A 26,277-nucleotide genomic window follows, 5' to 3' on the forward strand; every position below is an offset into this window, starting at 1 on the left:
CCAACGCTGATGCCATGCTGGCAGCCGCCAACCAAAGATTATGGCGGGAAATTGCGGACTTCCTCCCGGAACTCCCCACCCAGAGCCTTTCACGCTTTAAGGCGGGGCTAGCTGAAGCAAGCTGGTGGCGCATGACCTCATGGAATCCAAAGTGGCTCATATTGATACCTCGGGCCGTGCCATCTGTATTGCCACGGACATGAGGACGACAGCTTGGCTCCAGGCAACAAAATTCAACCCGGATGTCCAGGAACGCATTCTAGATCTACAGTTCGGGGGGGGGGGGCCTTCTTCCACTCCTCTACAGACGAAGAGCTGGACAAGAAGAAAAACTGCTCACAAACAGCTAAGTCTTTATCCATCCTTACAAAGACCACGCCCAAATCGTACACCCAATCTCAGCAGCGTTCAGAAAGGGGTCGTACACATGGAGGGTTCCGCGGCTTCCAGGAACGCAGATCCAGGCAGCTGGACCGCTCGCCGTCTCAAAGCCGGCGCAAGGAAAAAAAAGGGGGGTTGTGGGGGAGGGGGGCTATTTCCAGTCCCCCTCCTCGGCGATAGCCTCCGAGGGAAAGAAAGCATGACATGCCCTTTCGGGTCCACGTGTCTCCGGTGGGGGGCAGGCTTGCTCTCCATGCACATTTCTGGCACCAGAATTTCACGGACCCCTGGATCCTCTCCATAGAATCCACAGGATTCTGCCTTCCTTTCTCAGCCTCTCTTCCCTCCTCACCTCCCCTCTCACAGGTTGGGACAGCTATTCTTTTGGCAGAGATCTTTTGCTCGTAGAGAATCAGACAGTGGAGAAAGTCCCAGCCTCCCAGCGAGGCTTTGGCTTTTACTCCAGGATTTTCGCCATTCAGAAGAACCAGGCAGGCTTGAGAGTTGTGCTGGACCTTTCCACCCTCAACCTCGTCTTACCCTTGCAAAAATTCAAGATGGTTACGCCAGGTTTTATATTGGAGACATTGGAAGCGGACGGGCTCAGCCAGCTGGGAGCGGACAATTACGTGTGGCAGCTAAATTTCCTCGTTCAGGAGATCTTTGCCACCTGGCACCACAAGAAGTCTCCCCAGTTCGCATCCTGGCAAGGTCAGGGCCCCGGCTCTCTGGGCAGTGCATTTCACCTCCAGTGGCCTGGCATGAAAGCCTACACCTTTCCGCCCACTCCCCTGACCCACAGGGTAATTTGAAATATCAAGGAGTCTCGCCGACTCCTCATTCTGAAAACTCCATGGTGGCCGGCCAGGCCATGGTTTTCGGAGTTACTCAGCCTCTCAGTGGTGCCCCCCGATACACCTCCCAACGGACCCAGCACATCAGAGTTATCCACCCCGCGCCAGGGAAACCAGCCCTCACAGCATGGTACCTGAGCAGGTAACGCTTCGGCACCTTAGCCTCTCACAGGCCAATCTGGAGATCATACAAGGCACCAGGAGCAAAGCTGCCAGGGCCCAGTACAAAAGTAAATGGACCAGATTCTGCCACTGGGCAGACTCCAAGGAAATTGACCCCTTGACCTGCAATTTGGATGACATGCTCTCCTTTTTGGCACACCTCGCTCATTCGGGTGTACATAACTTGCAGCCATTGGGGCTTACAGGAACTCGGAGGAAGGGGTTTTCTCCTCCTCCAACCCAATCGTCAAACATCTGACTGGTCTCGCTATTCTCTACCTGCCCATCAAGAGGCTGCACCCTGTGTGAGACCTTAATATAGTCTTGGGCGCCATGGCGCACAAACCATTCGAGCCAATGGCTTCCATGGACATTAGGCTGGTCACCATCAAGACCGCCTTACTAGTTGGACTTACCTCGGCTCGCAGTGTCAGCGAGATTCAGGCGTTGGTCACCTCTGAACAATATACAACCTTTCACAAGCACAAGGTAGTCATGCGGACGCACCCAGCATTTCTGCCCGAGGTTCCATCGGCATTTCACTTGAACGAGGAAATAGTCCTTCCTATGTTCTTTCCCGATCCCAAGGATGAAGCACAGAGTGCTGCACAGCCTGGATGTCAGGCGTGCCCCAAAATTCGACTTGGACAGGACCAAGGGCTACCTCAAGTCGGATGCCCTGTTTGTCACTTTCGGCGGCTTGAGGCCAGGCTATCAGGCCTCCAAGGCTTCCACATCCCGCTGGATGGTCTCTGCCATCAAAGAAGTGTATGAGTGCCGGCACAAGCCTCTCCCGGCCAACATGCATGCCCACGCAGTCGGGTCCAAAGCAACGGCCATCGCATTCCAACCCCCTTTCCCTTGGCAGGCCATAAGAAGGGCGGCCACTTGGGCCTCTCCCTCTGCTTTCTGCAAGCATTACTGTTTGGATGCCGGCTCTATCTGATGCGGCTTTCAGACTTGCGGTTCTCAGGATCATATTTGCTTAAGGAGGAACTCCTCTACTCCCTGGGGCTACAATCAGTTGTAATCGCCCTTAACGTATGGAGGAAAGGTGATGGGATGTAAGAGTAATTATAAGTTACTCACCGTAGTGACTTACTTACTTTTAGTCCATAGTCTCCTTTCCTCCATACGTCCCACCAACCTCCCCCTAATACTGGTGTCATTAGGCAATGTTAAATCTATTGTCGACACGTCAATTGGGACTGAGGTGTGGCGCCAGAGGGTGGAGTCAGGGCAGCGCATTCTTCCTGGGCCGCACGCCTCTAAATTTAAAGTGGAAAGTTTTTTCTGGTGAAAAAGGTTCCGGCTCTCGTCGCTTGGAAGGGACGCCATACAGTATGGAGGAAAGGGGACTATAGACTAACCGTATGTTAGTCACTACGGTGAGTAACTTATTTCTTGGCTGACCCCAAGAACTATGGTTCTGCATTGTTTAGATGTTAGGAGAGCGCTAAAGTTCTATCTGGACAGGACCAAGCGCTTCTGCAAATCTGAGGCTGTTTCACCTTCGGCGGGTCAAGATCTGGATATCAGGCTTCCAAGGCCTCCATAGCAAGATGGATGGTGACAGCCATTAAGGAAACCCATGAGGGGGGAGTACAAACTGCTTCCAGCAAACATGCATGCCCATGCTAATTCAAAACTATATTCCCTATCGTGCCTGGCACTGCATGTGGTCCAAAATCCACCAATAAGAGAATCCCCCAACTGCAAGGAATTGCAAAATGCTTTGAGGCAGTAATGCAGCCTTAATAGCACTACCAAATTTCAACCAGAAATGTCCTGGTGGATCTCCCTTCTCATTTCAGTTTATCAAGCTTTGGAGCTCAAATGCAAAACTCTAACTGACAAACTAGCCCACCACCACGAGGAGACTAATCAGACCAGACCAATCTCCACTTTATGAGATTGAGCCCCTAAAACACAGCAGAAACAATTAGACAAATGTTCAAGTAACGCACCAAAAGAAAACTGCTGGTATTTCAGCTAAACTGAGAGATCACAATCTGCTTTTCATTCTCCCTTGCTCTTGCCTATCCGCTATGAACTTGAACATCACCCCACAATCATCATGAAATGGAACTCTGTACAGTAAGAACTCTGCAATCTGTTGGACAACACAGCACACATCTACTTTCCGCTCTAGGTAAGCCAACGCTGCCACCCCGCACGGTTGCACATGTATGTGCTGTCCATACCCAGCACCTCACCCCCCAAATCACCTCGTTGTCACCTTTGTCACTCGCCCACAGCTACAACTACTATGGACCACGTCCTGTAGTCCCACGACTGAACCTCGTGCATCCCTTACGTGCACCTCTCCTTAGACCTTTATTTACATCCCCATTATTTACAAGTATATCCTGTATGGCCTATCCAATGCCACCCTGTCTCTAGATGCCTCTACTTTGCCGAGTAAACCGTGGTGCACTGTTGCTTAGCCGCCTAACTGCGCCATTTTTGAATCTAGATGTCCATGTACTGTGCCTACTCACTTTATTTGCACCGCTGTTAGCTGTCCAATTGTGCCATTTCGCATCTAGCTATTCTTGTACTGTGCTTACTGACCTGTTTTTGCACTGATGCTAGCCGCCTAACTGCGCCATTTTTGAATCTAGATGTCCATGTACTGTGCCTACTCACTTGATTTGCACTGCTGTTAGCTGTCCAATTGTGCCATTTCGCATCTAGCTATTCTTGTACTGTGCTTACTGACCTGTTTTTGCACTGATGCTAGCCGCCTAACTGCGCCATTTTTGAATCTAGATGTCCATGTACTGTGCCTACTCACTTGATTTGCACTGCTGTTAGCTGTCCAATTGTGCCATTTCGCATCTAGTTATTCTTGTACTGTGCTTACTGACCGTTTTGCACTGATGCTAGCTGCCTAACTGCGCCATTTTCGAATCCAGATGTCCCTGTACTGTGCCTATTGTCCTGAGGTACACTACTCTGCACTGAACCCTTATAGCCATATCCTCGGCACATTGAGAAATACAAGTTGCGATATGCAGCCAAGAACCTTTGCCAGCATTATCCTTATATGTATAGTCCTCCTAGGACTATCAGCCTGCACTGCTGATAGCCTCCGCACAAGTATAACTAAGATTTTACTTATTCGCCCATCAATCATGCTCTACCATCCTGTGCCTATATCGAACCCTTACCTCAATGACCCAGCCCTCTGGCTCAAGCACTTTGCTACCAAACCCACCCCAAACATCCCATGTACTGTACAACAAAGGAATAGCAGACTTAGAACTAGACTGCCTAGACCACCTTGTATTGTGCACAATCGCACTGCCCTTCCACTACCCATCCCTACAGCAACGCCTAGACATCCACCATCCACCCTACCTATCGCAGCACTCAAGGGAGCCCTTATCAATGCTAGATCCCTCACAGCACACGCCCTTGACATCGCTGACCTCATCACTGTCCAGAACCTTGACTTCCTAGCTATTACCGAAACCTGGTTACATGACGCCTCTGGTCCTCTCCTCGCGCTATCCCTACCCAAGGGTTATACCATCATCAGAAACGACTGCCACTCCAACTTGTCGAAAGGTGGTGGAGTCGCCTTTATTCACAGCAACAAAATCGTTATGAGAGCTGCTCGTCTCATACAATTTAGTTCTGCAGAATCTCTCTGTGAAACTATCACTCTCTCCTACCAATACAGCAACACTCCACCTTATATACAGACCTCCAGGCCCATTAGGTTCATTCACAGATGAGGTTGCATCCACCCTGTCGACTAACACCAAGCCCAACTCTCAGATACTGCTACTAGGAGACCTTAACCTAGGTCTCTCAGATCCCAAGGACCACATGGCTACTGAAGTAGACACCACCCTCTCCAACCTAGGCTTCCAGCAGCGTATTCGTGATCCCACACACATCAAAGGAAGAATGCTCGACTGGCTAGCCGACCTTAACTGTAGCACCAATGTCACTTCTAATGATGCATGCGCCTGGTCGGACCATCATGTTATTACCTTCCTCCTTCCAGCCACCAACCCACAACCCATACCTACCATAGCCCCCGCTATACCTACCAGAAACAAAAAAGATATCACCAGGGAGAAACTGCTTCCTCTTATCCTCCCTTGCTTGAACACCTTTGCTGCACAGCAGAAGGATAAGGACCCCACTGTCCTAGTAGACATTTATAACAGCCTAATGACCAATGCCATTGAGAGCTTAGCTCCTTTAAAAATCCGTAAAGCTAAACAACAGTCCCACCTGAACACTTGGTTCACCCCGCAGCTCAACGCGATGCGTAAAGAAAAGCGCAAAGCTGAAGCCCTTTGGAAAAGCCATCCCAGTGCTGCTAACAAAGCCTCCCTTCTAATCACCTCTCTTAATTACAAGGAGGCCATACTACAAGCCAAAAAGGAGACATACAACACACGAATATGCCAGGCAGAATCGAACACCAGGGAATTATTCAAAATCCTTAAAGAGCTAGAATCTCCCTCCCCTGCACCGGACACGTGCACTAAGGACACCACCTGGTGCAACAACATACAAAATGCCCTTCTCAACAAAATATCCACCTTACAAGCCAAAATCAACGCCAGACAAAACACCCTCCACACCCCTTTGTTTAGCAATACCAGGCCACCCAAAATAACAAACCTCGACTCCCCGGTGCCGTTTAGCTTCACACCACTCACCGTTCTGGAGGTTGAAAAAATCATCCGCAATCTAAAACCCTCAAATTGCCAAGGGGACACCTGTCCAGCCCCAATCATTAAGGAGTCGGCTCATGACCTCGCTCCTTTTATAACCTCTTTCATCAATGCCTCCTTTCAATCGGGAGTGGTCCCCAATAACCTAAAGGATGCTTGGGTTATCCCTCTCCTAAAAAAACCCACCCTAGATCCGGAGGTTCCAACCAATTATAGACCCATCACAACGGTCCCTTTTCTGCTAAAGATCTTAGATCTTAGATTCCAGATAGTTCTGTATCTTCAGATACAGAACTATCTGGAATCAAACAACCTACTAGGCATGAGACAATCCGGCTTCAGACCGAAGCATGGTACGGAGACAGCCCTCCTTGATCTCAAGACCCAAATCGAGGATATCAAAGACAAAGGTAAACTAGCCTTGCTACTACTACTAGACTTATCTGCTGCCTTTGATCTGGTTAATCACCAAATCCTGTCACCACCTGAAAACTGCAGCTCACTTCTCTGACATGGCCACAAATTGGATTCAATCCTTCCTGGCAAACAGACAGATGAGGGTATTCTCGCCCACCTCTGCGGCTGACCCTGCACCAGTCCCGTGCGGAGTCCCCAAGGTTCGTGTGTTTCCCCCACCCTTTATAATGTATTCACTAAACCCTTATTCGATGTGCTTGATTACCTGGGTGTTACCTACACAAATTATGCGGATGACACCCAGATACTCATCCCCATCATGGGTGATTACACTTTAGACTCAAAAGCCTTGAACGATGTCTACCATGTCATTCAAACTTGGATGGCCCAACATGAGCTCTGTCTCAATGACGACAAGACAGAGCTCCTCATCCTAGGTACTCAGCAAAGACTAAACAAACTGAACCCTATGTTTAGTTCCTTTAACATTGATGGAAACATAACTAAAGTTTCTAAAGACACAAAAACACTTGGAATCTACCTTGACTCCACCCTCTCCCTTCACAGACACAAACCAATGCAGTTGCGGCCGCCGCCGCCTATACCTGCAACTTGATCACAGCCTGTCGTCCTCTCCTCTCCTCGCATAATTGCACTACCCTGGCTAGGACCCTGGTCATGTCTAAACTTGACTATTGCAATGCATTGTACCAGGGCACTAACCAGTGTAACCTAGACAAGCTCCACATTATACAAAATAACGCCATCAGGGCAGCCCTCAATATCCCTAGATCTGCACACATCTCGGATACTAGGAAGAACCTTCACTGGTTGTCAGTCACCCAAAGGATCTCACTAAAATCGCTTGCCCTTACCTACAAATGCCTGAACAATCTGGCCCCCACATATCTCGCCTCACGATTCACGATGTACACTCCAGTCCGATCACTTAGATCTACCCTGAATCAGAGCCTAACGATACCCAGATACAAGCTCCAAACAGCCGGTGGGTCTAGCTTCCCAGTCCTGGCAGCCAAACTATGGAATACTGTCCCCTTGACTATCAGAAACCTCCCCTCCTTCAACCTTTTCAAACACAAAGCCAAATGTTGGCTCGCCTCCTCCAATGCCTAAGATTCTTACTAAAACGTGCTGCAATAACATCAGTAAGGATGCATTACTTGACTCTCCATGTACCACCTACACATGTCTATTTCTATGCCTTATTGTTGATATATCATCATTGTATGCAACGTATGTAACCATTGCCTTAAGAAATGCGCCCGGTAGCCTCCGGGCCTGGTCTGCGCTATACAAATAAAATAAATACAAATACAAATACCAAGTCTCTAGCAGAACTGGAACTCTAACAGTTTAGTCTAGATTTACACTTCAATAACAGAAGTCTTCGTTAATCCCAAATAGCACTCTACTCCATTTCTTTGCACATTTATGCCACATACATACCATCACCCCACACAACTTTGTCTACTAATGCAATATTTTTAAAAACAATTTTATTGATTTATTCAAACAAAAAACAATATAAACCAAACACGCAGTGCACATGTCAACAGCTCAATTGTTCATTACTTAATTTCGGTCACTGCTCCCCTTATCCCAGCCCCCCTTTACGAGCCCATTTATTCCACACACTGTGTCTGGCTCGCGTGGTGGAGTCTCGCTTTCCGTGGATTTAATACAATGTTAATGTGATCAGGAAATGACTAAATCTGCATGTTTAGTTCTTATCTTCATTTCCCACACCAGCAGCTAAGCCAATATCCCAACACTGTCATTTATTGCATCTTGGGTTCTCCTCCAGATAAAACAAATAGATGTCACTGCCACAAACCACATATAGACATGTTTGTTGCTTGGTTTGGAACCCTTTGATATGTTAGCGCTGGATAGGGAAATAACCCTTTGTCACAAGTTAGTGCAGTATTTTCTTCTTCAATAATGTAAGACACTTGTAGTGTGTTATACAGATGTTGGTATTTATTCGGTTGTATCCTTGTGTGACAGATGTTCATTGGTTGGCCTTGGTTGTCACTGTTGTGACATACATTCTAGTGCGTACGTTGTGCTATATGCAAGTCATGAAGGAAGTTGCATGCTAGGGATTTTAGAGTGCTGACACGTGTTTCAACCTATGGTTTTTCTCAAGGCTTTGCATAGTGGTGACATTAGTGTTTAAAATGGATTGTGGTGGTGACATTTAGTGACATTAGTTGTGCATGTGAAAACATGGCGGGAAGACCAATTATATATTTTAAGTGCATAGGGTACATATATATTATACATGATATGAGGCATACCATTTTAATTGTCATTTTAGTATTTTACATAACAGTATGTGGTTCATGAGAATTGAGGGTTGCTTGTGTCAAGATTTAAGGACAAAGTCATAAAGTGGAAACATGATTCAATTTCATACGATTTTGGTCAGACAGTTGAAGCATGGTTGTTCCACGTAGGTTTCAGAGTGGGAGAGTAAAAGGAGGGGGGACGAGAAATGGAGAGGGAGATCATGGTTCTAATTCCCTCAGTTTGTGGCGATTGGGCTAGGGTGTATGAAATCTCTGGTGCTTACCATTTCAGGCAATACCTACGTCCCGTGTGGGTTGTCTTCTCTGGATAGTTTCTGAATGGTCTGCTTGTTAGCATCTGTGTGAGAGATGGGGCCAATGAGGGATCATATGTAATGGATTGAAATGGTGTCTGGCATGTTACAGTGCAGAATTGTGTGGTGGCCGGGTGTGATTGTGATGTGCCCTTTGGTCGGTGCTCCGTGTCCCTGGGCGTCGCATGAGGCGAAATGGTCCAGTATCTGATGTGGACATTTGGTGCCTGAGCAATTGCCGTAGGTGAGTGCCATAGGGGGGTGTGGGGTTAGGAGGGTTGAAATGGGTGCAGTGGAGTTGCTGCGCGCACCTGGGCGCCTGTAGTGGTGGGATGGTCACGTGTGTGGTGAGGGCAAGGGTGCCTTGGAGATGGGTAGAGGAGCATTTTAGATTGTAGCATGGCGCTAGTGTTGTGCTGCGTTGGTCGTAATTGCGCAGGTCAAGCCCGTTCCTAGAGCCGTGTCTAGTAACTAATGTTAGGTAATTGTAAGCTGGCAATTTAAGTTTGAGGTGGCCAAGGGTCTTTGGATCCCCATGCGGTGTTAATGGTAACGATTGCGGGTCTGGCGCAATACATTCTTTGCATGATCTAAGGCAAACTGTGCTTGCGGGTGCGTGGCCAGAGGCCAGATGACCTGTGTGTAATCTATAGCTGGCAATTTAACTCGTTCAGTTTTGTGCCGAATATTGCGGTTGGTCCTGTGGTTGGAATTGGCTAAGGTGCTTGAGTGAGGGAGTAGTCTTAGCAAAAAGGCGAGGGCAGATTTACCGGGTCCCGGTTGGGTGAAGTCTGCTGTGGCGGTCTTGCACCGATCAGCTTGTGTAGCGATCCCGTGTTGTAAAAGATTTTAGTTAATATGGAGAGAAACGGCCATGGATTGGCGGCTGGCTGAGCGCTGTCTATTGGTTGTTGGCTGAGGAGGGCAGATGACGCCAGTCATGTCAGCGGTTGCGTTCCTGGTTTAACGTATTAGTATGTCAACATCATTTGCATCACTGTGATGTACTTTTTTTTTTTGGCGTCTGACTGGGGCTTTACCATGGCTTAGTAGCAATGTATGGCATTTACTGTATGCACATTGTAGTGCGAGTCTGGTCCGATATTTTATCTGAGTTGCATTTTAGGTGGCGTGGTTAGATTCAATTGGTGAGCGGCCGGTAGGCTCTGCTCATCTCGGAGTCAGATATGTTTGCTAACAGACGTTGGTTGCCTATGCGGGCATTTAAGGAACATGACAACCCTGTGGATGAATCACTCCTATCTTTAACTCTGGGCACCTCTCCCCCATCAGCAGTCCAGCTGACCCACAGGGGGCCACAGGGGGCCACTGTACATTTAGATTCATATATGGCCATGTCTGTGACTTGCACACGCGGTTAAGAACCATGGTCGTAGCCATCTGGCTGGCAGCCAGCCCCTTACAAAACAATGCAGGGCGATCCTCCGAAATATATTCTCAAACATATCTGACTCTGAGATGAGCAGAGCCTACCGGCCGCTCACCAATTGGCTCTAACCACGCCAACTAAAATGCAACTCAGATAAAATATCGTACCTGATTCGCACTACAATGTGCATACAGTAAATGCCATACATTGCTACTAAGCCATGGTAAAGCCCCAGTCAGGCACCAAAATAAAGTACATACAAATGTTGACATACTTATACATTAGACAGACCAGGAACGCAACCGCTGACACGACTGGCGTCATCTGCTCTCCTCAGCCAACAACCAATAGACAGCGCTCAACCATCAGCCAATCCTTGGCCGTTTCTCTCCATTTTAAATACAATATTTTACAACACGGGATCGCTACACTAGCTGATTGCAGCAAGACCGCCACAGCAGACTTAACCCAACGGGGACCCGGTAAGTCTACCCTCGCCTTTATGCTAAGACTACACCCTCACTCAAGCACTTTAGCTAATTCCAACAGCAATATTCGGGACAAAACTGAAACTGGTTAAATTGCCATCTTTAGATTACACGCAGGTCATCTGCCCTCTGGCCACGCACCCACAGGCACAGTCTGCTTTAGATCATGCAACAGAACGTACTGCACCAGACCCGCAACCGTTACCATTGACACCCCATGGGGGTCCTTAGACCCGTGGCCACCTCAAACTTAAATTGCCAGTTTACAATTACCTAACATTAGTTACTAGACACGGCACTAGGAACGGGCTTGACCTGCGCAATTACGACCAACGCATAACAACAATAGTGCCATGCTACGATCCAGAATGCTCCTCCAACCACCTCCAGGGCACCCGTGCCCTCACCACACGCGTGACCATCCCACCACTATAGACGCTCAAGTGCTCGCAGCACCACCAGCGCACCCATTTCAACCCTCCAAACCCCTCACCCCCCTATGGCACTCACCTACGTCAATTGCTTAGGCACCAATGTCCACATCAGATACTGGACCATTTCACCTCATGTGACACCCAAGGACACGGAGCACCGACCAATGGGCACATCACAATCACGCCCGGCCACCACGCAATTCTGCACTCTAACATGCCAGACACCATTGCAATCCATTACATGAGATCCCTCATTGCTTCCATCTCTCAGATCGATGCTAACTAGCAGACCATTCAGAAACTATCCAGAGAAGATAACCCACACGGGTCATAAATATTGCCTGAATTAGTAAGCACCAGAACTTTCATACACCGTAGCCCAATCGCCACAAACTCTGAGGAAATTAGAACTATGCTAACTCTCCCTCTCCATTTCTCCCCCCCTCCTTTTCCTCTCCCACTCTGAAACCTATGTGCAACAACCATGCTTCAACTCTGTCTGACCACAATCGTGTGAAATTGAATCATGTTTACACTTTACGACTTTGTCCTTAAATCTTGATACATGCAACCCTCAACTCTCATGAACCACATGTCCACCACATACAATGCTATGTAAAATACTAAAATGACAATGAAAATGGTATGCCTCCTATAATGTATAATATATATGTACCCTATGCACTTAAAATATATAATTGGTCTCGCCGCCATGTTTTCACATGCACAACGAATGTCACAACCACAATCCATTTTAAACACTAATGTCACCACTATGCACAGCCTTGAGAAAAACCATAGGTTGAAACACGTGTCAGCACTCTAAAATCCCTTGCATGTAACTTCATGACTTGTATATAGAACAACGTACGCACTAGGATGTATGTCACAACAGTGACAACCAAGGCCAACCAATGAACAGCTGTCACACAAGGATACAACCTAATAAAAACCAACATCTGTATAACACTACAAGTGTCTTACATTATTACGAAGAAAATACTGCACTAACGTATGACAAAGGGTTATTACCCTATCCAGCGCAAACATATCAAAGGGTTCCAAACCAAGCAACAAGCCTAGAATCAAAGCTAGGACTGCAGGAGCTCTGTCCTTTTGGCAACCAACATACAAGCAGCAGGAGAAAAGTACAATCAACCTTAGGCACGAACGTAGATTCACAAGACTGCGCAGAGATCCACTGTTTCTCCAAGCTCCAAACCAACAGAACTATCACATATAGACGCATACTGGTGGTCAGGACTTGTTCTTCCAGCTTTGACCCAACACTACAGATTTTGCATGCAATGTCCCCCTTCATCCCACTAACACCCACAACACTAATTTTCCTGCAGAGCCATTTGCAACAAAGCCGCCAAATGGGCAAAGGTGTGAGCTATGCAAGACAACTTACTTTACTTTGTGCCAGTATGGTTTTAATTTTGGTAAACCAAGAATGGTTGTAGCCTATTATCAATGAGTTTAGCAACATGTTGCAGTCTCAGGTTTAAAATGCACATTGTTTATAAAACATAGACTGGTCATTGGGGTGCAGGATAATTGGATTCCCCTTCCTATTTCATTAACGGTCAGGGGGGTCATGTCTCTTCCACAATCCTTACAATTTGGGTTAAATAATGCCATGGATGCAAATCCCATTTTCCCCTATGTTTTAAAACTGTGATATTGGGTAAATCTAATTATTCATCTGCATTAGCTTTCTGAGCCAACAAATGTGGTTATCATTAAAAATAAACTTGAAACCAATTGGGTTTTTCTTCCTGACCAAAGTGGTTCCACCATGGGCAAATTATTTTCTTTATCTTTGCTGTTATATGCCAAATGTGTATGTAAATGTGAATGAATTTGAGCCACATGATCAAAAGTAATGTAAACCCACCTTCCCTTGGTGCAAATGCAGTGATGCCATACTAGTTGTTGAAATACAATGGAACAGGCAGTTGCAGTACTGGGCAGTTATGTAGGGGAGGATCTGTACCCGGGTGAGGAATGGAGGTTTTACTTACCGGGATTCTGAATAGAATAATTCTTTCTTGCGATATGCAGCATCTTTGGCACTGTGTTCCCCATCTGTCACAAGAGCAGACCTGCTTATCAAATTATGAAGTGGAGCAAGCCATGGACTAACAGTACCTATATCAAAATGAAGGGTTTTTGTTTTGCCTTGGAGAACTAGAATATCCTCAAGTTCTGAGTTCCTGAAAAGTAGTTGTGCGCTTTGAATGTTATGGAGAACACTGAGAGCTCACCAGCTTTGGTATCCACAGACCCACGCCCTCCGTGCCATCTGGGCATTCATGTTTCTTTATTGAATGGCTTCTAAAGAGTGAACCGTCAGTACAAAAATCTTCCGGGCCATCACCAAAAATGTACTGCACTTAAAATGACCGATTTGGTGTTTCTAGCATCTATTTTAATTTCAAGTGGTGTTTTAAATCTGTTTATTCCATATTTAACCACCCACCCCAATACTGCAATAATCCTTTTTATGTTTGACGTGCATCCTGTTTCTTGTGCAGAATAACTTTGAGGCTCTATTTACTTTCGAATAATCATGTATACAAATCAAAATTTTGTTTGTCACAACTTTTGCATAATTAAATTGGTGTTTGCCTTCTAGTGAAACAAAAGGAAATGATAGAAGTTAGTATTCAAGCAGATCTTACGGCACGTCTTGCCCAGGAAAAAATGGAGCAGCTGAACCTTAAATTGATGTCCCAAGAGAGGCCAGTTAATGCTTTCGAGAAGGTTAGTGTTCCAGAACCTATGTAAACTCTTTATGGTCTGTCTTTACAGCATTGCACATTCTCCCTGAAATGCCCCACTTCTTCCGAAAATAATTTTGTTCAGATCGTAAATTTGATAATCCTTGTGAGACAAGGGATGGGGTGAAGAATCGGAATGTAAATCTATTCTTGCTGTGTCCATGGTAAAATTCAGGCACTGTCGCGATTAGATACATGCTGCCCATCCTCCTGGGCTGCTATTTATTTTATTCCAATGAACATTTTGCTTCCAATGCTTTTCAGTTGATGTACATTCATTAAAAAAGGTATGCTCTCTAAAAGTGAGCATACCTGAAACCTCTTTACTTAGCAATTCATCTCAGTATTGCTCTAAATGTACCACTGATATATTAACGTCCAGTGTCCTAGCTATTGACGTCGCCTGAGGGTGTAGGAAGTGTCTGTGTGCCATCCCAAATGGGTGTTTGCGATTTAGAGAAACTAAGAGTGTATTTTGGAGTGTATTTGTGTTACTATTATATTGCCCCTTCTAAAGAAGGCTTATTCAATCTTAATGTTACATTAATAATTGTTTAATCAGGAAACCTTGTGTGTAAGAGTTTATTTGGATGCTTGTCACTGTGAATCTGTGTAAACACCCAACTGCTCACATTGACCCCTCTGGAGATAAGCCTGGCTGCTATGCCACACTACCAACCTGTGTAGTACAGACTTAAACCGAAGGTTGGGTTCCTATTACCAGGTGGTCATGGTTGTTGTAGTGCAACCAAAGGGTACTGCACCAAATTGTGCCTAACAGCTTGTTTAGCCTATTGCTGTCCATTTTGTTCATACTTCCCCAACCAATGACACTCGTCCTCCTTAGCTCCATGCCTGGTGGCCATCTTCAGATTTTTACTGCCCGTTTTTGTGTTGGGAGTCCTCTGCTTTCTCTCCCTGACTTTCCTCAGTTTTTTGACAGTTTTTTCTTCCACATTTTCTTCAATCTGTCACTGATGTGACTTGTCCCCAGCAGGCATTTTTTGCCGGTCTCGATTCTGTCCATCGGATAGTTATGTTGTGTGAGGCTGCAGACAGAGTTTGGGGCCTAGTTCATGTTCCATTTCGGAGCCGAGAAGAAGGGCCTCTTCAAGGCATGTTTAGATGCGGTCAGTAGAACATCTTCCAGGACCATTACCAGAAATACATTTACTGCCTGCACCAGGACCACGATGAGGAGGGATGAACCATCGGTCAGTCTTTCACCACTAAGACTAGCAAGGGTTGCCATCAGAGACTGATCTCATGGCTAGAGGAAGGTAAGGCCTTTGACTTTGTGCTTTGTCCTGCCTCTAGTAGGGCTAGCAGGCCAAAAGAGGGCTAGGTGCCTAAATCGAGCAACATGGTCACGGTGTCTGTCTTGGTCAGCAAAGGGCACAAAGGGACCCTGTGTTCGGATTGTAGGAGATTGTCCACTATGTTGCTGCCAATGAAACATCTTTCATTGTCGTTGACTCGAAGACTTCCTCGACGACGACACCAAGACCATTGTCTAATTCATCCACATCAATGAAGACTCAATCAACGAAACAGTCTGAAGGCTGGCGGTACTGGTATTTGTCACAATGACAAGCTTGTTGATGACTGCAGGTGCCATCTCAACGGACACGGTGGCTATCTCAAGGGTAGCATTGCCTCCAAGGCCTCAGTCCGCCCGTATTACCTTCTCCAGGTGCGCCTGTGCTAGTCACGTTTCCGAGAGGTTCCAGCAGAGAGAGGGATGCTCTTTCAGGTCTTTTTTCTGCCAAAGCCCACAAAGGGCCCTCGACTATCTGCCACTCCTGTGGGGCCTCACAGGGCAGTGTTTCCGGCCCCTGTCTCCGCTCCTTCCATCCTATCGGAGGAGGAAGTCTTTGCAGACATCGGCTCACACCCTATGGAGGGTGGTGTTGGACTTCTTCCACTTCCGGCCTCGCCTTCACAAGTGCCTTAGACTGCTTGCCCTATTAGCCCCATGCACTAAAACAGGCTATGGAATCCATTTCCAAGATGTTTCTTTGGACATTTTGTCAACTCCCCACATTCTAGTCTCTGAGATTCAGCACAGATTATATCGCCTTTGGCACCTGGTCTTCCTGTGGTTCTGGGCCTGGCCCCCTGTGCCCAGTCCTCGAAGACTGCAATTCCCACAGTCTCCTCCTGTCCCACTGCCATCTATTGTAGAGGATTTGGTCCTGACCAGAAGGGACACGAAACCAGATACAGATGATACCTAGTGTACAGTGAGCTGCCAGATGTTGACCTGCCGTCTATGGACTTCACCCCCGGATGAAGTGGGATCTATCCAGGCGATCTCTTCAACCTTGATCCAGAGGAAAAGGAGGTGTTCCTTTTCCAGCACTGAATCCTCCGGAAAGACTGTGGTCTCAGTCCCGCTTCTGGATGACATTTGGGAGGACTGGCTGCTGGTGATGCAAAAGCCCTTTTCCGCACCTATGCCAAAGGAGAGGCGAGAGAAAAAAATAGTGTGCCGGACAATGCTCCCAAATGCCTCGGAGGCCATCCAACACTGGACTCTGGAGTCTCGCTTGCTGCAAGGAAGAGGTAGTCTTACCCTTTATCCTCTTGTTTAGTCCTGCTTGACTTGAGGGACGGAAGCTAGATGCTGGCACATGCTTAACCACTGCAGCATTAACAGGTAAGGCTGCCAAAGCCCTAGCCATCCTTAAACGATTCGACGGAGAGCTGTGGTACAGTTGGGTCCTATCCTCGCTTTCTTTCCAGCGCACAAGAAAGTGGAGGCCATGGCCATCTTTCAAGAGGGAGAAGTGAAGTGGCATCCGACCATGAAATTACTTTTGTTGATATTGCCAAGACTTGTTTTCTAGCAGATGGGCAACGGGGTCACCCTACGCCGTCAAAGTTGGCCGAGGGCCATGAATTTCAGGCTGGATGTCCAAGCCAAAGTGGTCAACAACATGGATTTCGACAGGGATAACCTTTTTGGCAAGGCAGTGGACGAGTGTCTTGCCGCCATCAAGACGCACACAGACGTCACGCTCTCTAGGCATGCTCAGCAGGGGATGCAAACCTTTCGCTCCTCGAAGGGAAAAGTCTCCTGAAAATTCAAAGGTGCTCAGCCCTTCCTACCGTTAGCCCTCATGCTCCACTACTCGGGAGGAATATAGAGGCAGTTCCCAGGCCCATAGGGGAGATACCTAGTATCGTTGTCTGAAAGCCACAAGGACACTGATGCAGAAGAAAGGCCCATCCCCCACTTCAGCACCCCAGTAGGAGGCCGGCTATCTCAATTTGTCGACATTTGGCGCAACGTCTCCACAACAAATGGGTGCTCGATGTCATCGATCAGCTCTCTGGAGTTCTAAGACAAGTGCCCTTCCATTCCTTCAGTGTGAAGACCAGAACACCACAGAGCCCATCTTGTCCAGGAAGTTCACGCTATGCTGCGGTAAGGGGCAATAGAACCGGTGCCTCTGTGCTTCTGGGGCTCGCGTATACTCCAGCTAATTTCGGGTTCGCAAGAAGTCGGGTGGGTGAAGGCCTGTCTTGGTCTTGCGTCGTCTCAACAAATTCCGGACTTCCCAGAAATTCTGGATGGTCACAGCACATGCTCAGCCAACTGGAGAGTGGACATTACCTAGTGACGATACATCTGGAGCATGCCTTTTTCCACATCCCCCGTTCACCAGAAACATCAGAAGTGCCTAAATGTCCCAGGAATACATTGGCAATTGAAGGCGTTACCCTTCGGCCACAAATTGGCCTAGTGGGTGTTCACCAAGTGCCTAGCCCCAGTGGTGGATTTCCTTTGTTAGAAGGGGGTTGTATGTCTACCCCTACATAGACAATTGGCTTGTCTGCTCTCGTTCGCACACTCTGGCGTTGCTGCATACAGAAGAGGCAGTCCAGACTCTAATCTTCATAAACTATCCCAAATCCTACGTGGGGCCTTCCCAAGACGATATGTTCCTGGGGGCCTGACTCAACAGTCTCATGTCTGGCGGCCCTCCCGGGAAGGTCCAAAGGCTATCCTCAGTTGTAGTGGCAACAGTCTGGTCCATCAAATCCCTGTTGGGGGATGATGGCCTTGTGCATACATCTGGTCTTTTATTGTAGACTGCAAATACTCTTCGAATGATAGGATTGCCCTCAACAATGCTTTCTGCCAAGCCCTGCACTGGTGGTTCATTCGCTCAATTCTCACAGGATGCTCCCTTCAGGACCCCTTCATAGAAGGGATTGTCTTGATCCGATGCCTCACTGGAAGGTTGGGGTGCCCACACCGGCCAACTATATGCCAGAGGCTTATGGCTCCCGGAGAAGGCGTTGCATATCCATGTCCTGGAACTACAGGCAGTGTACTGGGCTCTCGTCTTTCAAGCCTCAGCTCTTGGGAAAAGTGGTCGGGGTCTTCACAAACAACCTGACCACCATGTATTCCATCAAGAAGCAGGGCGGGACGAGGTCGCACGTCCTCTGTGGAGGCACAGCGCCTGTTGCGCTGGGCCATTTCTCACTGGATGTTTCTAGTCCTGTTCCACCTGGCAGGAGTACAAAACACCATTGCAGGCTCTCAGCAGGGAGCTGCGGTCCTGCCACGAGTGGGAGCTCCAGCAAGCTCAAGCATTGCAGATCTTCAGCGTGTGGGGCCAGCCACAGATCGACCGGTTTGCGTCAGCACCCAATACCAATTGCCAGCGGTTTGCCAGCAGGTATCCTCGGGCAAGTATTCTGGGATCTGCCTTCTTGGTCTGTGTGGCAAGACCTCTTTACGCATTCCCACCAATCCTGCTGCTCCTGTGCGTGATCAAAACACACAAACTATCGTACTGTTAGATGATCCTCATTTCACCGATGTGACCCAGACGGATCTGGTACCCAGATTCTTTTTGCCTGTCGGTGGTTCTGGTAATCAAGCTGCCCCTTCATCCTGACCTGCTATCCAAAGGAGGGGCGTGGGGGGGGGGGGGGGGGAGAGACAGTCCTGCACCGTGACCATGTGTCCCGAACCTTGGGCTGGCTCCTGCTGCCTTTAGAATTTTGTATTTTCTCGCTGCCGTTGGATCTCAAGAAGATTTTAGCCAAGGCAGGGCTCTGTCGACACTTGTATTCTACAGAGATGGAAGAGCTCTACAGTGTGGTGCCAGTCACAGAAGATCTCTCCACAGTGTGTCAGTGCTGCAAATTCTGCCTTACCTGCTCTTGCTGGCTAAGGCTGACCTTGCCCATGCTTCCATAAAAATGTACTAAACTGCAGTATCCCAGTATACCATGGCCTCTGGCAAACTCTCACTGTGGTGTCACAGGCTCGTGAAGGAGTTCCTCAAGAGCCTCGTCAGAACATTACCTCCGGTGAAGGCTCTTGCCACGGCGTTGGAGTTGAACGTGGTCCTATCCAAATTGATCGTTATGCCGTTTTAGCCTATGCATCGGAAGTTGTAGATGTTCCTCTCATGGAATACCGCCTTCCAAGTGGCGATCACCTCGGCCAGGCTTGTTAGAGAAATCTATGCTCTGTCCTATAAGCCTCCATATTTGCCTTTCTACCAATCCAAGGTGGTTCTGGGAACTCCTCCTTCCTTTTTGCCAAAGGTCTTGTCTGACTTTCATTTTAACTAACATTTGGTCTTGCTAGTTTTCTTTGCAAACCCTTCTACTCCTGCTGAAAGATCCCTGTATTCACTGGAGGTTTTGCGTGCCTTAAAATTTTAAGTGGCACACACGAAAGATTTTCGAAAGACTTCTCAGCTTTTCATCATTTCTGGACCTCTGGGTCATGGGATGGCCCTATCTAAAGCGTCCATCTTCAGATGGCTCTCCGGCTCCATCATGCATTGCCACCAGCTGGCCAGCAGGCCTTCACCCGGCAGACCGAGGGCCCATTCCAGCAGAGGAATCGCATTTACGACAGCGTTACTCTCTGGTGTTCCCCTGCTGGATATCTGCAGGGCTGCTACGTGGAGGTTTACTCGCACCTTAAGATTCTACTGTCTCGAAAGGGATTCCAGGGGCATGTTAGGAAAGATTTCATTATTGCAGGTAATTTTCCTTCCATGTGGCAACCCCTAAACTTTTTGCTGTTGTTTTCACCTTATTCCTGACTTTGCCAGAGAAGTGCAGCCTTCTGCCGCACTCCTCTGGGCTTTCGCTCCTTTTCGTACGGGGAAACTGACATGCCCTTAAGACAGTCAGTACCGGGGAACGCTGTTTCCCGTAGTTTCTTTTATCGTGTTGCGGCTTTAGTGCAACATGACACAAGAGGGCACTGTAAGCTAAGTTACAGCTCTCTTGGGTCTCTAGCCTTCTACAGGCCCTAGATACTCTTTTAGGATGGTATTTTGATCGGTGCAAGTCATTCAGGGACTGGAATGGTGGCAGCGATCGTTTTGTTTATTTTGAGCTCCTTTTGGCATTCTGAGCACGTTTTTCGCAATGAACCCAAAATGGTGGCCTGGCTCCCAAAATGGCCAGACCACGAGGCTCCTTTGTCCTGTCCACTGACCGTCTTGCTCCCTTCACCTTCCCCAGGTCGGGCGACCCGGGGCCTTCCTTATTTGGGCATGTACTTTCCCGCGAAACGTGGTTGCTTTCGCGGGCTTCTACATGTCGTTTGTGTGCCTCCAGGGTGTGGGCTGGGATGTCTGGTCCCAATACACATCCTGGGTGCCCGAGAGTCTAGGGTGGTGTGAATGCCTGGGGCCACCGTGGTCCGTGATTGGTCCACGTATGGTATGTGTGTTGATGAGCGGATCTCCCATTGGCTCCCCTCCGTTTTGGCGCGAAGGGAACCGTGGATAAGAGGGAGCTGGAAACACCACTGCCATGTCGATCTCCTGAGTTCTCACGAACGAAGGGAATGCAGGAGCCAAGTATCCTGCAACCAAGAGGGTGGACCGAGGAATCGCTGGTGACCCGCTGAAGGAATCCTCCTTTGCACTGCTGTCGTCCTTTGAAACCCTTTCCTCCTTGGATCGAACCAGAAGGCCTGTACTGGTGCTTCGACCTTTGGAATAGCAGGAACAGCTATTCCCGGCGACTTCATCATCTCCTGCCAAGTAAGCCTTCGGAAGTGTCTCTGGGCCATCCAGTTGACTGACCAGCTTACAAGGGAGTCCTGCTCTGTAACCGCCGCCAGGTTGTGTTGTATTTCGAGTCCTTGTCACTCTCCCACGCTTCGTACACTTGGCGTTCCCAAGTCTGAAGGGAGGAGTGTACATTTGGCTCGAATACACACGGCCGCTCCGTTGTCCTGCTGCGGCAACAAACTGTGCTGGTTTCGTCGATTGGGACGTCTTTTTGCTCTACACGACTACGAGGCATTCCCTGCTCTTCTGAACCTGCCAGCTGCTGAAACTAACGTGGAGAAGCCTGGGTCTGCTTGCTTCGGGGACCGGTGAGTAGTTTAGCTAGGATCTGGTCGCCCTCCTGCAGTATCCCATTGCTTTTCCCTGCTGTGTAAAAACAGCACCCTTTTGGCCGTACTCGCGCTCTGCTTCTGCCCGCTGTGGAGGCTGCGCTTGAGTTGCGGAACCTGTTCTCCTTCTGCTGTGCACTAACCCGAACTGCCTGACTTCCTCCGAAGAGCTTCCCCTTTTGCCCGTTGGCACCGGCGTGGCAGGTACTTTGAGCACAAGGCTCCACTCTTCGCAGGGCTCGGACTTCCATCTAGTTAGGTGCCTCTGAAGGCGAACTGAGTCTAAAGCGTTATCGCACTGCCTGTTTTCCTTTCCTTTCAGGTGGATTACATATTTCGTGCTTTAAACGCTTGCGACTGTGTATTTGTATATATATTGTGTTGATATGGTATGTGTTGGTTTAATATTGTGATATTGTGATTTTCTCGCTACGGTCATTGTTTTTAAAGGCCTTAAAATAAATGTGTATATATTTTTGATATAACAACTGTTTGGAGTAGTTTGTAAGCGCTCTTGCTTTGTGTGCTCATTGCGGGCTTTCAGTCACCCTCACCCCTCTTGAGACCTAGTCTTGACCGCCGCGATCGCTACCTTGATTGGTCTGGCTTGTTCAGAGGTTACCCTGTTCCAAGTAATTAGGTTGGCCTTCTGAACTTCTGCGCCACCAGGACAGAGTTCAGAAATCCGTCTTAACAGGGCAATCTTGTGCCAGACAAGCTCTGCTTTGCAATCTGTTTTCTTGAGGTTAATGTGTTCCAGGGTTAAGTCGTATTGCTTCTGTTGAGCCTGGCCACCTCCCTTGATTGTGTATGTACTGCTGTGTAATCTTATTCAGAGCATGTGAATCCATGTAAGACCCCCATGCTGGAGAAGGAACAAGTTACTTTCCTCTAACTCGTGTTCTCATACATGGGTCTTACATGGATTCACATGCAAACCCCTCCCTCCCATCTGTGGCTTTTCCTGGGTCCACTGCTACTTTACGTGCATAACCAAATCTGAAGATGGCCACCAGGGGTGGAGCTATGCAGGTAGTGTCATTGGTTGGGGAAGTATTACCCAAAGGGACAGCAATAGGCTTTACAAGCGACAATGCAGTTGTTATCTTAAAGCTAAACTGCTCTATTTTACCAAGAATTCCCAGCCCGACGACAGGGAATATTTATAGCATGTGAATCCATGTAAGAGCAATGCTGGAGAATAAGAGTTCCAGGAAAGTAACTTTCTTTCTATGCTGCCAACAAAGATCTGGCCAGGTGGAGGAAAATGTTGCTCTCCTGGATGGGGCAGATGAATATTTTAAAAAGGTGATATTGCCCAGACATTTTCTTTCCCAGCAATTTTGGAAACGATCCCCAAAAATGACTTGAGGGTAATTCAGTGTGGAGATGCATGAAGTGTACGAGTGACCTGGGGAGGTAGATGTCTGCAAGGGATTGGGTCTAAGAACAGCATGTCAGTGTATTTATAGTGTACATTTATCTTTTGGGGCTGCAGTTCTGGCATTAAGAAGGTTAATCTCTGCATTTTTCCGACCTTGCAGTGACTTTTCAGTGGCCATTTTATTAGACCGCTGCATCCCCTGCAGTCGTGCTTGGGTTCCTTTAGGGGGTGGCATAGTTCACGTTCCCATTATGCAATCTGGGAGTGTTGGAGACACTGAGATGAGCGTTAGTCAGTTGGTCTGCCAGACTTTTACGGATGATGTTGTAAGGTGAAGGCTGAAGGAACAGTTGCTCTGGAAAGGGGATGGTCAGACAGCACATGCCTTACAGCGGACCAAGGCAAACAACGGGTAGAAATTATGGTGTCCAAATGTGCACGACTTTTAAAAATGTGTTTTAAAAAAACAGTGCACCATTTTCAATAACGTCTTGCAGGTGCTTCTACCATATGCCAAGTACAGCCTCAGTAATCACCACACCATAATCATCACATGTATAATTGATAGTATCATAAGACCTATGCAGCCTCAAATGTCCCATTAAGTTGTTGCCATCCTTTGCCAAGCGCAGCTTCAAATGCCCTGGTATGCCATACAATGCTTCACACACACAATCTAGTCACAATAAGCAATGTCCATCCTCAAAAGTCCAGTTGAGGCCTTGATAACACAGCTGATGGGGTTGCGTCATTCAAAGTTCTGTAATGCATGGTATTAATCCTCAAATGGAAGCTGCGTCCTCACATATCCGACTAATCCTCTGCCAAACACTGCCTTAAAGGGGAAGTTCGCTCAAAAATGGTATTGTCCAGATCGTTCGGGCATGTATTTTTAAGTATACTGTAATCAAATTCCTATGCATCTTACCTTTCTCCAGCATGGGGTCTGGCATGGATTCACATGCTCATGAATATTCCCCGTCAGGCCGGGAATCCTCTGTACAGAAAAAAATCAGTATCGGTTTTGTTTCTGATCTGTCTTTCCTAGTAGTAACCAATCACTGATCTCTGGGTCATACTGCCCACAGCCAATGACTTCCCTCTCCCTAAGCCTTGCCTCCGGCAGCCATCCTCAGATTTTTACTGCACGTTCAAGTGTTGGGAGTCCTCGTGCTATAGCTCTCGAGCTTTGCTGTGTGTTCGCGCTTTTTCAAAGAGAATTTCTAATTTTTCGGTTAAATTGAGCCTCAAGCTCCACCGTCTTTACTTCCGATCAACGGGGACCCGTTTCGGAAGTTTCTACGCCCCTTGAGGGTGTAGATTTCGTCGAACGACACTTTTGGAGGATTCCATAAGTTTGAGGCCTACCCCAGACATGGCCCAGGAGAAAGGGAGCTCGACGCCCGGGAAGCTGTTCAGGGCCTGCCCTAGATGCCAGCTGCAGAACGTGTTCAAGGAAGACTAGCATTCCTTACGCCTCTGTCTTCACAAGGACAAAACGCACGTGGAGGAGGTCTGTGCGTTTTGCGGGAATATGTCGGAGCGGACCATGAGGGACCGCCATCTTCGTCTCACCAGCTGGCTGGAGGGAAAGAGCCCGTCAGGTGAGAAGAAAAAGAAGAGATCCGAGCGGTCTTCTAAGTCCTGTGAGGGCACCCCGGCGACGGGGACCCCACAGAAGGCTAAGCACCACAAGTCCGCGGACACCGGTAGCCCCGAATGGTCGGGCTCCTCGGCTGACAGGCAGGGCGCATCCTCCCCGGAGCCATCGACCACGAGCCAACGCTCTGTCAAGAGGAAATGCGAGAACCCGGCCAAGCTTCTGGAGAGTTACCGGTCGATCTCGAAGATTTTGGCTGATGGGGAGCGAGGCAGAGAGCCCTCCCCCAAGGTGAAGGCCACAAGCACGCAGTTGGTGACTAAGGCCTTGATTCACCCAGCTAAGGCCTCTATCGAGGAGGTTGCGGCAACCCTGGCGCAGCCCCGGGGGCCCAGAGTCTCCCTGCCACCTCGGAGGGAGGCATCTTTCAAGCCCATCGAAAAAACCCTCACGAAGCCCCCGGCAGAGAAAGAGGGGGGGGGGGGGGCGCCAGTGGCCGTTGTGGATTCAGACACAACCTCCGAGGAGGAACTTGTCGAAGTCCCCGAGAGCCACGACGCGGGCATGGAGGAGGTTCTGCCCGTCGCGAGGCATCCCGACGAGGGGGACGACAGAAGAGACGGCAGCGCCGACGGGACCCCAGACCAACCATCGCACCCGTCGCAGCCAGTGCCGCAGGACATCTCGGAGTCCATTTTGATGGCAATTCAATCCTTATGCTCTGAAATAAGGACTAGATTGCCTTTACCCCCGACGGAGGAGCCGGAGCCAGGCCCAACGGAGGAGCCAGGGGCAGGCCCGTCGGGAAGTCCACCACCCAAGAGGAGAACAACACATCCTCCTACACCCTTCCAGCCCTCGAGGCCTGCTCAACCCTCCTCCCTGTACACGGTCCGCGGGTATGACACGGACACGGCCACGACGGGCACGGACGACTAGGGCGGCGACGGCAGGGTGGACATACCGTCATACCCCCTCCCCGGGTTTCCCCGCCCGATGAGATTGGTTCCTTCCATGCGATGATCTCCAGGGCATCCGAGCTTTTCCAGCTCTGCCCCCGAAGAAAAGGAGGGGTTCCTCTAGCAACGTCGAGAGACCAAGAGGAAGACGGTCCTCGCGGTACCTCTACTGGATGACCTCTGGGACGAGGGGCTCTCTCTCCCCAAGTACCGGTCCATGACACCGGTAAAAAGGGACCGATACGAAAAGAAGTACCGGTTCCCCGACACGGCCCCTCTATGCCTTAGAGCACAGCCGACCCCCGGGTTTAGTCGTCTCGGCGGCGGCCAGGAAGAAGGCGGGGGGGGGCCATCGGCATCGACTTCACCGCCGGACGGCGAGGGAAAGAAGCTCGACGCGATGGGATGACGAGTCATCACGTCAGTGGCTACGACTATTAAGGCGGCCAACGCCCTGGCTATCGTTGCCGTTACAACAGGGAACTTTGGTATAAAATCGCTCCCTTGTTGGACTTCCTGCCGGACGACAAGAGGGCAGAATCCCTGGAAATCTTGCAAGAAGGCGAGGTGGTGTCTGACCACGTCATAACGGTGGCGATGGACATCGCGGACACCGGTTTCCGCCAGTTGGGAAACAGTGTTTTGCGCAGATGGCTTAAGGCGACGGATTTCCACCAGGACATGCCCTTCGACGGGAACA

General features: G+C 48.7%; 1 protein-coding gene across 4 annotated transcripts in view; it reads left to right on the top strand.

The window, feature by feature from the left end:
* Positions 1–26,277, top strand: part of BUB1 (BUB1 mitotic checkpoint serine/threonine kinase) — a 1,594,853-nt gene that overhangs the window by 291,765 nt on the left and 1,276,811 nt on the right. For all 4 annotated transcript variants that reach the window (XM_069606846.1, XM_069606848.1, XM_069606845.1 and 1 more), the window contains one exon: positions 14,094–14,221. In XM_069606846.1, the coding sequence (XP_069462947.1) occupies positions 14,094–14,221 (128 nt within the window). The remainder of the gene's footprint in view (positions 1–14,093; positions 14,222–26,277) is intronic.

The sequence above is a fragment of the Ambystoma mexicanum genome, chromosome 4p (assembly GCF_040938575.1).
Source record: "Ambystoma mexicanum isolate Mex_15411 chromosome 4p, UKY_AmexF1_1, whole genome shotgun sequence".
In the NCBI taxonomy this organism is placed as follows: domain Eukaryota; kingdom Metazoa; phylum Chordata; class Amphibia; order Caudata; family Ambystomatidae; genus Ambystoma; species Ambystoma mexicanum.